The sequence below is a fragment of the Suillus bovinus genome, assembly GCF_016758785.1.
Source record: "Suillus bovinus strain UH-Sbo-P2 chromosome Unknown EDB93scaffold_10, whole genome shotgun sequence".
NCBI classification, from domain to species: Eukaryota; Fungi; Basidiomycota; class Agaricomycetes; order Boletales; family Suillaceae; genus Suillus; species Suillus bovinus.
Genome location: NW_024542066.1, coordinates 31035 through 42489, shown reverse-complemented (window position 1 = coordinate 42489; position 11455 = coordinate 31035). Strand labels below are relative to the sequence as shown.

Here is an 11455-nt window from a genome sequence, read left to right as displayed (position 1 = left end):
AGGGAAGGGCGACGAGGGAAAGACGACTCGGAGCAACGGGAAAATGAGCGAATTGGAGCAGCGTGGAGATAAGCTTTGAAGTGGCGACTTGAGCAGAGAGACGGCGACACAAGGGAGTAGTCCTAACATCATGACACTGCAGGAAGAGTCATAATACTACTAGTAGTCAGTTGTGAGACATGAAATGACAAAAAAAAGAACAGTACCACTGACAACTAGCAGATGTTACAAGAACATCTAGACGCTTGGGCCCCTACCATTTTTCTCCTAATACTCCTCGTATCAGCCCTCGCATCGTACCCTTACCCCGACCTCACCCTTGTCATCCTCGTCATCCTCGCATTCCCTCTTGCCCTCTACCTGTCGCTTCAGCAAAGCCAGTACATCTGGCCGGATCCTTTCGCTGACGAAGCATACCCATGCTCCGTTTCACCACCTGACTGATCCTGTGGACAGTCCCCTTGCCTTTACCGTCTGGACGGTAACCTATGATATGATGCATGATGCATCCCCTTTACCCTATTCCCTTTCTTGATCTCTGACTCAGTACGCAGTCGCACATGCGACTTATACTTAGATCCGCAGCTGCACGATCGTGCTCCTGTGCGTTTCACCTCTTATTTCGATCTTTGACTCACTTTCTTATCTAGCACGTTCTACCTCAACCGAACGTGCCTTCCTGTTATAGTCATACCCTTTATCGATTGCCTCTCCCGGTAGTACGAGTTATCACCCACTAATACGTCTCCTGTCCTCTATATAAACTCGCTACCATGTACCATATTCCTTAACTTGAATCTACTTGGTTCTTGACCTCCTACTCTCACCAGAGTGATCCTTTCTGCCTCGCCAGCAGTCTATATTCTATCTTCTTATCTGCTCATCGCGGATAAGCCTATAGTCTCGACCTTTACTCATCGACTTCGTCGACGAGCAAAGCCCCTGTTAACTAGTCGGACTTCTGTCCTTCTAATTAACGACGATCCTTACAATTAACCTTTGGGTGTCGTAAGCCTAGGCCGATATAGCTTATCGTCTCGCACCCGCGTGACATAAGCTACCCGATTTGGACATAGGCGTTAAATCGTACTTGCCGAAGACCCGCCAAGTACGACCCCTAACCTTGGGCTAGCCCAAGGACGTCCACAGACCATTGATGACACAAGCTCTGTTTGAGCGTCGCCAACAGATACCATCCAAGTCGTAACAGCAGATGAGCATGCGCTCATCTTCTGATTCCTCGTCCACCTTTCGTGCACCATGCCTCTTTGTGCCAAGGTTCTGAGCTCTCTCCCACATCTTCCTAATGACCAAGTCTCCTGCATGAGTGATGGATATCACATATGACCTAGTGGGCTCACCCCAGTTGACATCCGAAAATGCCAAAAGAGTACTACTTTCATTGCCTGACGACTTGTTGTGCTTCTGGGGGGCCTTGGAAGCTCTTCCTCAACCGTTGATTTCAATGTAACTCAGTAGAAAGCCCTCATTGGCAAAAAGTGTGATTGCGTGTTCCATCTAAAATAAAGAATGAGTCAACTGTATAAAGATATGGTGGAGATACCTGCCACCAAAGTGGTGAGGGCAAGCGCCCCTTTCGCGTGTCCCAATGTAGTGAATCCTGGCACAATGGCAAGAGCACCAGAAATAGCACAGTGATGTTGCGCAAGCACCTGCATGATAAGGTCAGATTGAAATGGTTCCATGTGCTTACTACCATCCTCCTTAATTGTCCCATACAAGAATGCACTCTTGATAAGTAGGCATGCAGAAAATTGCTGGCGGTAACCACTGAAGGGCCTGTTAAATATCTGGTTTCAGGGCTCAGATATGAATGGGGCTTAAAGGCACTCATCTCCACTGGCCATACTCTGTTCAGAGGTCTCCGAGAGCTTTGCAGCCTTTGCTATGGGGCGAGCACAGGGACGTTTAGGCTTCGGTGCATCAACACGCGCAGCAGCTTGGTCCATTGCCATCTGTTCCTGGAGAGTTGCTATACACTGATGCCCTTTTTGTATAGCTTGTTCACTTCGCCTGGTTTGCCTCCAGTTCATGCTGTCGGTCAGCCATCATTTGAGCTTTGGTACGTCTCTTTGCACGACCTTCGGCCTCGAGCACGATGCGTCCTGGATGCTGAGTTGCATTTTTAGGATGGGTTCCCATACACTGCGAAGCTGGCTGAGACATTTGTTCGATGGACGATTCGAAGACTAAAGGTATTGGAGGGTAGTGGTGATGAGTTGAACGTGAGTCTTGTCACTCTTTTGAAAATTTCTGGCCTAGAAAGCTGACTCTGAATACGACATTGACCCTAATGTACTCTTGGCTAGTGCTACCAATACAAGTACTACCACTAGTTATATTACAGATTTCGGTCTGCCGACTTTGGGAGCCTTCAAGTGGTTTTGTTTTAGTCCGACAAATGAAAATTCACCACAACCATTTCGGTGTAACATCAACGTTTACCAGAACTTTTGGTATAATATTGATGTTCACTAAGGCGAGTTGGCCAAATTTTGACCTTGACAATGGCACTAATCTGGGGGATATTGTTTAGGTTTGGTATCGGCGCTAAACTTCACAGCCCAGGCACTACACTTCCTTGTATCCTGTGTTACAACTACCCCGTACTATGCCTCAAGCTGCTGGTCACCGTGCTCACAACCTCTTTTGGTTTGAGTGTCCAGCTCCAAATTGCACGCGCTGGTTCAAAAATCGCTCAGGTCTCACACAACATATGAATGCATACCACCCCATAAACAATGTCACACCAGCTCCAGGACCATGCCCTCAAGATGTCCCTCTACCACCCCAGCCATTACCTCCCCCTCGAGAATTTGTGTCGCCCCCTCCTGATTTTGACCCCCCACCCCAGTCATCACCTCCGAGGTATCCCAGCCACAGACCAACAGTCGATGACAAGGGAGATGAAGAGACTGTGAGACCAACAGTTGATGACGAGGGAGATGAAGAGGCTGAATTCACAGATCCCAGTGGGTGATACTATTGCCGAAAGATGCACCTGATTGCGTCCAAGATGTTGGTTTAGATGACGAGATTAGAGTTTTAGATCTTAGCGGTAGTAGTATATCGGCAATGTTATGTTGCTTGCAATCAACTTGCAGTGCTTGTTTTGGCTTGATCTTGCTTGTCGTTCTTGCGCTGCTTGTTGCCGATTGAAAACCATGTGCTTCCTTAATTCAACTTATCAAATAAAAAGCCAAGTGAATATATTTAGCTAAGTCAAAATTAAGTGCGGCAAGCGGCAGGGAAAGCTAATTAAGGAATTAGTGAATTTACTGATGCTATATAGGATGGTAAAAAAAAGTAAGTTGCCCAACCAGAGTTGAGTCTAGATGCGCAACGTACCTAAAGCATAGTGAGACATCATTGAAACAAGGAGTTCTGGAGGATGTCCAATTGCTCCCAACTCTGCTTCCGAGCTGCGACAAATATCCATCATCAAGTCGCGGCCTTCATAAGACGAGGTAAGAACTTCAGAGAACCGTGAACCTGGAGGGTGCTGGTAACAGTGGAAGGTGCGGACATCAACATAGACGATGTGGCGTGTGATTTTGGGCACTGGTAGCGATGGAAGGTGCATAGACATGGGTGACGTGGTGTGTGATGGGTTGGGCATGATGGATGCTGGTTGGGGAGTTAGGAATGAAAGTTTGAAATCATGGAGGTGCACTCACCAAGGTTAAACAATACAACTTTGTCTCTATATGCCCCACCGTCGTATCCGCCCACAATGAAGAGGCAGCTTCCAACCTGCGTAGAGGTATGCGAACTGGGACCGATGTGTGTAACCGACTGGGCGCAAATTCAGCGCTTCTGTGTGAAGTGCGATTGCCTGATGCAAGTCTTCGTCAGCACTGTTTGAACAGTACATGTCATGACTTACCTTGTCAATGAGCCTCTGCATTTGTCGGAAACAAGTAAGTATCGAAGCTCGAGAATCCGTGAGGCCAAGGCGGGTCAAAACACGCTTCGACAATGTGGCAGAACTTCTTGTGGTTCGGGGAAGGTTCGAACCAACATAGAACCGTTCGGGCAAATGGTGGACCGCGAACCTCACTCAGGTCCGGTCCGCCCCAATTCATGGACCACGGACCGAACCACGGCAGCACTAACAGGCTCAAGGTTTATCGCAACTTTCCAGGGACCTGCCCACCTGCCCTTCATTCCGCTTATACTTATCTACTATATCTAAGCACGCATAACCGCCGGTGCTGTGTTGTGCGTGTCTCCCTTTCAGCGCGTCCGGTTCGATGAACAAACTGCATTTGAGCCATTCACTTTCTACATTACCGGAATATTACAAATGGCGCTGTGCGTTTTGTCAGTGTCGTCCGCTCTAAATCCAACAGCTCACTGGAGGTTCGAATGATGATACGATGAGTGAGAGATTGGGATGACCCTAAGAAGTGTCGTCGACAGTGTTGCCAGCAGGTGATGACAAATGGTAATAACCAACTGAATACGCCCCTGCATGTTCAACCAATTTTGTGCCATCTGACAGCAATAACTATTCTGCCAAATCGACCAGAACCAGGGCATAAAAGTTGTTCATCGTCCCACAGTGTTTCCTCATCCTCAAAGATATCATTCGAGAACCCCCTCAGAAAATTCTACGTCACTCGCACAGAAAATGCGTTTATCGTTCCTCGCCGCTGTTGTTCTTGCTTTCATATCCATAACATCGGCATCATCTGAGTCTGACAGTGTGTGTCGCAGATACGGAGACCTCTGCTGGACAAGTCGAGATTGCTGTAGTGGGTTTGAATGTATACCCGACGTGAGTATGAGCAGATCGGTCTGCAACCAAGAATCAATCCTATGACTCACCTACGCGCCTTAGGATGCAAAAATCAATCTCTGCACACCGGGGGTCATTTAAGCCGAGCGGCATATCGCAACAGCGAGTCATACTTCTGATTTCGCTTTGGTATCATGGTTGATGTGGAATATCTACTTCAAGTTGTTTTTAGACAACCTAGTACGGTCATACTGCTAAGCAAAGTAGCTGTTTGAATTTATCTGGAATTGATCGACCATGCCTAAGCTTGAGTTCGAGAGCCCGTTGAAACGGATGATCATTGCTATTGATGATTAATATTTAGGGAGGCCTTACGAAGATGGAACGCACTGCGCTGAATCTGTTCGTCTAACGTTGACCTCAAAGGCTGTTCATGGATCTCTCTCTTGATGGAGCCAACTAAACGCCGATCATGATTCGTGACAGACATATTATTTTCTGGTATGCAGTCAAAGTCCATGGTCGTATGGCCGGCGGGGACCATCAGCGAACCTGTGAACAGATGAGATCGGTATTCAAGTTGTTGAACATCGCAATAATAAACGTAAAACTGCCAACCACTCTCACATCGGATTTTTTGCACTGGCAGTGTCGAGGAAACACCGATTTGCAGACACACGACCTGGTACAAGTATAGGTCGTCAAGAGGGTTCAAATTGATGTTGGAGAGCAGACCCATGGTTCTTCCAAGGCACAGTTTTTAGGAACACTTTGTTTCATCTTCCATGGGCCTATGCGATTCAGCAAATTTGAGTGTGAAGGGAGCCTTTTGGTAACGAGTCGGAATATTGACGAGTCAGTATTTTGGCGTAGGCATGTTCGTGAGCTAAATTGCAAAGAGCATTGGTGTCCGGACTTCGAACGTGGCGAGCGGAAGAGACACCACGAAGTAGGACAATCTAATTGAATTCAAAAAAAAAAGACATGTGCTCTGGCAAAAGCTCTGCACTACTATAGGTGGGAGCTTGCGGAGGACATCACCTTGCTTGCAAGATCGTCTACATGCACAAATAACGGGAAATCCCGAATGATTCTCTTTTGTCACCAGTGACCACTTGTTTCATATATGATTAGAATGATCAGCTACAGGGTCCTAGCATCTGGGACCCAACCTATCACAGAAGGGTCAACATCTCCAGGTTGAAGCTGAGTAAAAGTAGTCAACGAATGAGCTCACCAAGGTAGAAAACAGCAAGAAATTTGACCAAGCAATATTAGTGAAGGACACAGTGAATTCAGAATATCTGGTACTACAATGCCCAACACACTAGCGAACACCTAGTAGAAATTTTGATAAGTCTCGCACCTAGGCCCAAACCTTCAGCTACTCGATCGTGCCCACACCTTCCGCTGATAATCTAGTAAAATAGGTACAAAATCCCAGAGGCCAAATTCGGGCCAATAGGTATCTACCATATGAATCTGTGTATTTTCACAGCACTGTGAGAGGTACAAATGAGTTTGGCGGAGACAACGTTTTGGATGAGTATAGAAGTGCCATTTTCGCCAACGTCGAGGAAAATAATACTCCGAAATGGGATATGGAAGCAAAACAAGCAAAGTGAACAGAGATTGGTGGTAGGGAGATGAAAGGCAGGGAAGGAACAGAGACATACCTGCCATTGCAGAAAACCGCTCAATCGCTTCACACCACTCGTGCGGATGAAAATGTCGAGCGGCGGGCTGCCCCCAAGCGAAGTCATGAGGTTGTCCTCGATAGTTTGTTCTGTAATCAATCTGCATGTATTGATTAGCATGAAACATGTGGCGGGAGAAGTCACAAATTTAAATAAACGGCCCAGCAAAGATCTGTGCTCACGAAGAATCAAAGTTCTCTTTATCGAGGGCCTGCTGTACGACAGATTGTACCGCTAATGTCATCTCATGCCGCGAGGCGTACGGTGCACAGACATTCAATATTGCTCTGTTGGAGTATGTTCAGGATAGAAGGCGAGGGTAGAGGGGACATACCTGTTATTCTGACGCGTCATTCCCTCCGCTTTATCAATGGCGGCTTGAACATGGATAGGTAGTAGCTCACGATGGCCGAGGACATTGAGGCGTACGCCATATTGGCTTAAGAGAGCACTGAAGAGTAATCACATGCAGTAACGTCAGGCAATCAAGCACTTCGACTGCAATGTATTTAATTAAAATCTCACCCATTCTGTGCAATCTCCACGAGTCTCTCTTCTGCTAGTTTCATGAGTGCATCGACCTCGTCAGGTGGCCTATTGAAGTTTTCGATCGCAAAGGCGTAGACCGTGACGCAGCGTATGTCAAGACGCAGGCATATCTCTAATATCTGTGACCAATCTCAGGAAATCTCTACGACCGAAGCAGCATCAAGGGGTGTACCTGCTTAAGTGTATGAAACCCGTCTGAATGACCCTCGACCGCGTGACGGCCAGTGAGACGTGCAAAGCGGCGGTTACCATCCATTTCGAAGGCTATATGACGTGGAATAGGGCCCGCAGAAAGAACACGGAGAAGCAGAATCACGAGTTGGGTCTTGATGAAGGCGAGCAAGGATGATGTCCAGCCCCAAATCCCGGGCCATGTCATTGTGGATTTCGAACGTGGTCGTTGAAGGTAGTAATAAATGAGCACAGCCACATACATTCAGGTTCTTTGCTATCGAAGACTATTTACGTGGCCTGTGCGATAAGTTCCCTTTTGACTTCCTCTAGATCTTCGTCGTTGTCTTGCGCAATGTCACGCATACACGATATCGATACATTAGCCACGCCCGACGAGCGACGCGGTTTACTCTCGAATGTTGACAACGCTGTCCAACCTGATGTCGAGCAGCAACCCATTTCTCCTGCCCCCTCACACAAACGCAAGCGTTTTGCTGGATTCGGTGTTCTCCTCTCGCTTATTCTCTCTGCCACCCTATTTGAACTCTGGCCCCGTACTCGACATGACACGAGAACCGAGAGGGATGCATTGTACTCGAATGGAACGCACGAGTTCAAGAAGACAGTGCTTATGGTTTCGATCGATGGTCTTCGTGCGGATTATTTAGACCGTGGACTCACACCGCATTTGTTAGATATCAGTCGGGAAGGTATAAGGGCAAAGTATATGAAGCCTATTTTCCCCGTGCGCATTCCCTTTCGGTTCTTTGCTCTAATACTAAACATTTCCCTCTGCAGACTCTGACGTTCCCGTGAGTCATAAATTTGTTGAAGTAATTGATACATTTGAATAACGTTTGTTCCAGAAATCACTGGGCACTAATGTAAATATCACCCGCATTGCTCGGCATGAACTCACACTACATTTAGGACTGGCCTCTACGCCGAGTCGCACGGCATCATTGCGAATGTTTGTCCTTCATCACTTTCTTAAACTGTCTGACATTCTCACATCGGCCATGTAGAACTTCTGGGACCCCGTTTTCCAAGACACATTCCACTATGCTCGTGTTGAATCCGCGCAGAACCCGAGCTGGTGGCTCGGTGAACCTGTTAGTATCCACAGACATTTTCTTTGTATGCACGCTTAATACGTTCTCTCTCACCTCTTGTAACTTTGCATACCTGTCTCGTCATTTGACTGACACGCATCGGTCTCCCCTCCCTCTGCATTTCCTGCCGTTCGTACAACTTAGATGTGGGAAACTGCCGAACGTGCAGGTATCATCACCGCAAACCTCATGTGGTCAGTTTTCCCCTCTGTATCATACTTTGCTTTTTATTCACTCGACCAGGCCTGGTCCTTGGTCTACGACCTCGGGTGTGAACTCTACATATTTTCTACCTTGGGAGGTGAGAATGTGGTCTTAAACTCGAAAAAGGTTGTAATGTGATCTGAAGTTGAATGCAGAATAATTATGCTCTCGAGAAGAAACTTTCCAATCTCTTAGAGTGGATTGACCTCCCGCTGGAAGAGCGGCCGCAACTTATTCTTGGTGTGTTCTTGCATTTCTTTCTTTCTCTGCTTCTGGACCAACGAGCTTCTTTTGCTCAAAGCTGGGCAGTATAGTTTATTCTGCTCGTCGTTTCGTCCTCTTCAATTCCATCATTCTTCCCTGTGGCATGCTGACGTTATTGTTCATCAATAGGGTACGAACCGACACTAGACCAAGCAGGGCATGCAACAGGGCCAATGTCTGAGGCTGTTAATGTAAGCATTATGTTAATCATATTGGTTGATGTGCTTATTTCGTTTTCCAAACTTGCTACTTCCTGAAGATGACTCTCGCAGCTATCGATCTTTTCGCCCGGAACCTAACCCAAGCACTAGGCGAGCGCAACCTCACGCATATCGTCAATATCATCTTCGTCAGTGACCATGGGATGATGGATACCAGCCACCCAACTTGGATATATATCGACGAGATTGTTGGTGAGCCGTGGAAAGGTGTTACCAAGGTGGACGGTAAGTAATTCCATTATATAGTCTGTTGCTTCCCGAAATGTTTTAGACTAAGTGGTGGATTGCTTACTCTGCTCAGGTTGGCCATCCATGGGCTTACGCTTCGCTCCTGGCACGAACGTGACCGAGGCCCTTGAGCGTCTGTGCGAGTACACACTTACCCATCCAGATCAGTTCGATGTGTTTACGACCGAGAGCTTCTCGACCGACGCTGGCACCTCCTTGGTAGACCTCAATGCATTCAACTACGGTGAGATGTCTGCAGGCACAGTAGAGCCTATGCCCGAACGATACCATTTCTCCCACAATTACCGCATCGCCCCTGTGTGGATTGTCCCGCGCGTAGGCTACGCGCTGACTGACCGCACAGACGGCGAAGATGGAATGTCAACTGGAGTGAGTTTACCTTACCGCATCCCATGTCGCCTGATTTCTGTGCTGTATGTCGTTGAGCTAACGCATTGCGCTTTCCTAGAACCACGGCTATGACAATGAGGACCCGTCGATGCGTGCCATTTTTGTCGCACACGGGCCTTTCTCGCAGGGTGCGAAAGCTGCTGTGGTCGCACGAGGAGAGCACGATGGAACAGGAGAATACGTGATGCCAGGGTTCCAGAATGTCGAGATTTACAACCTCGTGATGCGATTGCTGGGCTTCGACGCTACAGATACAGCTAAGACCAATGGAACCGCTGGGTTCTGGGATCCGTTTGTCTTGCCAGATGTTTAAACTTCATACATATTGAAGTCGAGCTGCTTTAGATACTTCGAGAGCCATCATTACCCACGTTACTGAATGTGATACCTTCCTAGATGTGCTGCATATGCATCATATTTGCCACCCTCCCTAGCTAATTTAACCGATTAATGGAATGATTTGACGCGATAGGATTACAATCAGGTATAAGATCTACGCCATAATGAATTGGGGCCAAAGCAATACAAGGGAAAAAGGCATAGAGTTCATATATACACCACTCCCTACTCAAAGCCAGCACAAACCATTAATGTGCTTCCGCATCAAACACTATCTGATGCCATATGCTGGCCAGTAGCACTAGGCACGTACGCAGCTCGCGGGATACCCGTCTCAACACACCACTCCCTACTCAGAGCCAGCACAAATCATCAATTCGCTTCCGCATCAAACACCATGTGATTGCTTCCGATGCCCATATGCTGGCCGGTAGCACTAGGCACGTACGCAGCTTGTGGGACACCGGTCTCATCCAGTCCTTCCGCAGCCTCGATGATCTCATACAGACGCGATGCAACTTCGGGTGGAGGCACACGCCCTCCGAGAATATCGCGTGCAGGCACAGGCGATCCGTAAAATTCGCGGTTAGCGTCTTTCCGCTCTATAAGAACGGTTCCCTCCAGCGAGAGACCAGCAAAAAGACCTGTTGCACGCATCAGTACATCATGTTTAACAATCACATTACTATCAAATAAAATGTAAACGATGAAGATAGAAGACATCTCACCCTTTGATTTCGAGTATGAGAACATGGGTGCAGGATGAGCCAAGGTGGCCTGGACGCTCCCGCCAGTGCCAATGGGTCCTGCTGCGGCGCTAATGTTGCCGCCGATGGTGACGTTTCCGCCTATGCTGAATGCCTTGACTGCGTCCTCGCTGTTCAGTACGATCACAAAATCTGTAATGTCCGCGCCGATTTGGAGGCCCCAACCGAGTCCACCGGTTGCTATGCACGAGGGTGCAGACCATGATCCGTCCGGGAGTCGTGCGATGACGAGGCCAGAGCCAGCTTTCCCGCTGAACATGAATCCAGCCTTGAGCACTTGGAATACGGCAAGACCTGAGCGCATTGTTCAGTGAGAGGTGGTGGGGTGAGCTACGAGTAGATGATGTCACCTCTTGCACGCTGCAGAACGGCAGTGGGTATTGAGTTGAGTGCAGACTCAGGATGATTGGGGTTAGCTGTGGGCAGCAAAGCACTCAGCAAGTGATGTTGTCGATGTCATCGGAAGGAGTGTGCGCACCGAGGAAGCTCTCAAGGATCTTTGCTGCCTTCTCAGCTTCTCCTGGCAGGGTGAATCCTTGCACGAAGTCTCTTGAGCCACTCGCCACGCGCGAGGAGCCCTCCCTGACGAGAGCCGTGGCCTGAATGCCTGCCTTCTGTGCGCCCTTCTTGAATTTGTCTAGCATGGACATGATGGAAAATTAAGAAAGATATCAGGTGCTGTCGTGAACGGTGATCACCAGCCTGCGCCAGTTGAGGCAAGGCACTA

The 11455-nt window shown here is 48.1% G+C and overlaps 4 protein-coding genes across 4 annotated transcripts; 2 read left to right on the top strand and 2 right to left on the bottom strand.

Annotated features, from left to right (window-relative positions):
- Positions 1 to 1908: 1908 nt before the first annotated feature.
- Positions 1909 to 3001, top strand: EDB93DRAFT_1101571 (uncharacterized protein; the record flags this gene model as incomplete). The annotated part of the gene is made up of 6 exons (XM_041447110.1): positions 1909 to 1978; positions 2021 to 2061; positions 2151 to 2246; positions 2284 to 2477; positions 2558 to 2706; positions 2775 to 3001. 6 exons carry the CDS (start codon positions 1909 to 1911, stop codon positions 2999 to 3001), a joined length of 777 nt encoding a protein of 258 aa, XP_041310540.1.
- A 2788-nt stretch (positions 3002 to 5789) lies between these two features.
- EDB93DRAFT_1128190 (Decaprenyl diphosphate synthase-like protein) lies at positions 5790 to 7432 on the bottom strand. Its single transcript, XM_041448824.1, has 7 exons — positions 7181 to 7432; positions 6985 to 7127; positions 6794 to 6910; positions 6642 to 6746; positions 6439 to 6559; positions 6000 to 6262; positions 5790 to 5934 (listed from the first exon to the last, which is right to left on the bottom strand). Exons 1-6 carry the CDS (start codon positions 7385 to 7387, stop codon positions 6143 to 6145), a joined length of 813 nt encoding a protein of 270 aa, XP_041310539.1. The 5' UTR covers positions 7388 to 7432; the 3' UTR covers positions 5790 to 5934; positions 6000 to 6142.
- Positions 7433 to 10075, top strand: EDB93DRAFT_1201430 (alkaline-phosphatase-like protein). Its single transcript, XM_041450949.1, has 12 exons — positions 7433 to 7927; positions 7981 to 7994; positions 8049 to 8066; positions 8113 to 8152; positions 8208 to 8294; positions 8439 to 8488; positions 8538 to 8595; positions 8654 to 8738; positions 8892 to 8953; positions 9022 to 9208; positions 9285 to 9601; positions 9681 to 10075. The coding sequence occupies exons 1-12, from the start codon at positions 7535 to 7537 to the stop codon at positions 9933 to 9935; spliced, it is 1566 nt and encodes a 521-aa protein (XP_041310538.1). The 5' UTR covers positions 7433 to 7534; the 3' UTR covers positions 9936 to 10075.
- A 258-nt stretch (positions 10076 to 10333) lies between these two features.
- EDB93DRAFT_1080153 (uncharacterized protein) lies at positions 10334 to 11378 on the bottom strand (the record flags this gene model as incomplete). The annotated part of the gene is made up of 4 exons (XM_041445510.1): positions 10334 to 10605; positions 10690 to 11022; positions 11079 to 11144; positions 11207 to 11378. 4 exons carry the CDS (start codon positions 11376 to 11378, stop codon positions 10334 to 10336), a joined length of 843 nt encoding a protein of 280 aa, XP_041310537.1.
- Positions 11379 to 11455: the final 77 nt, after the last annotated feature.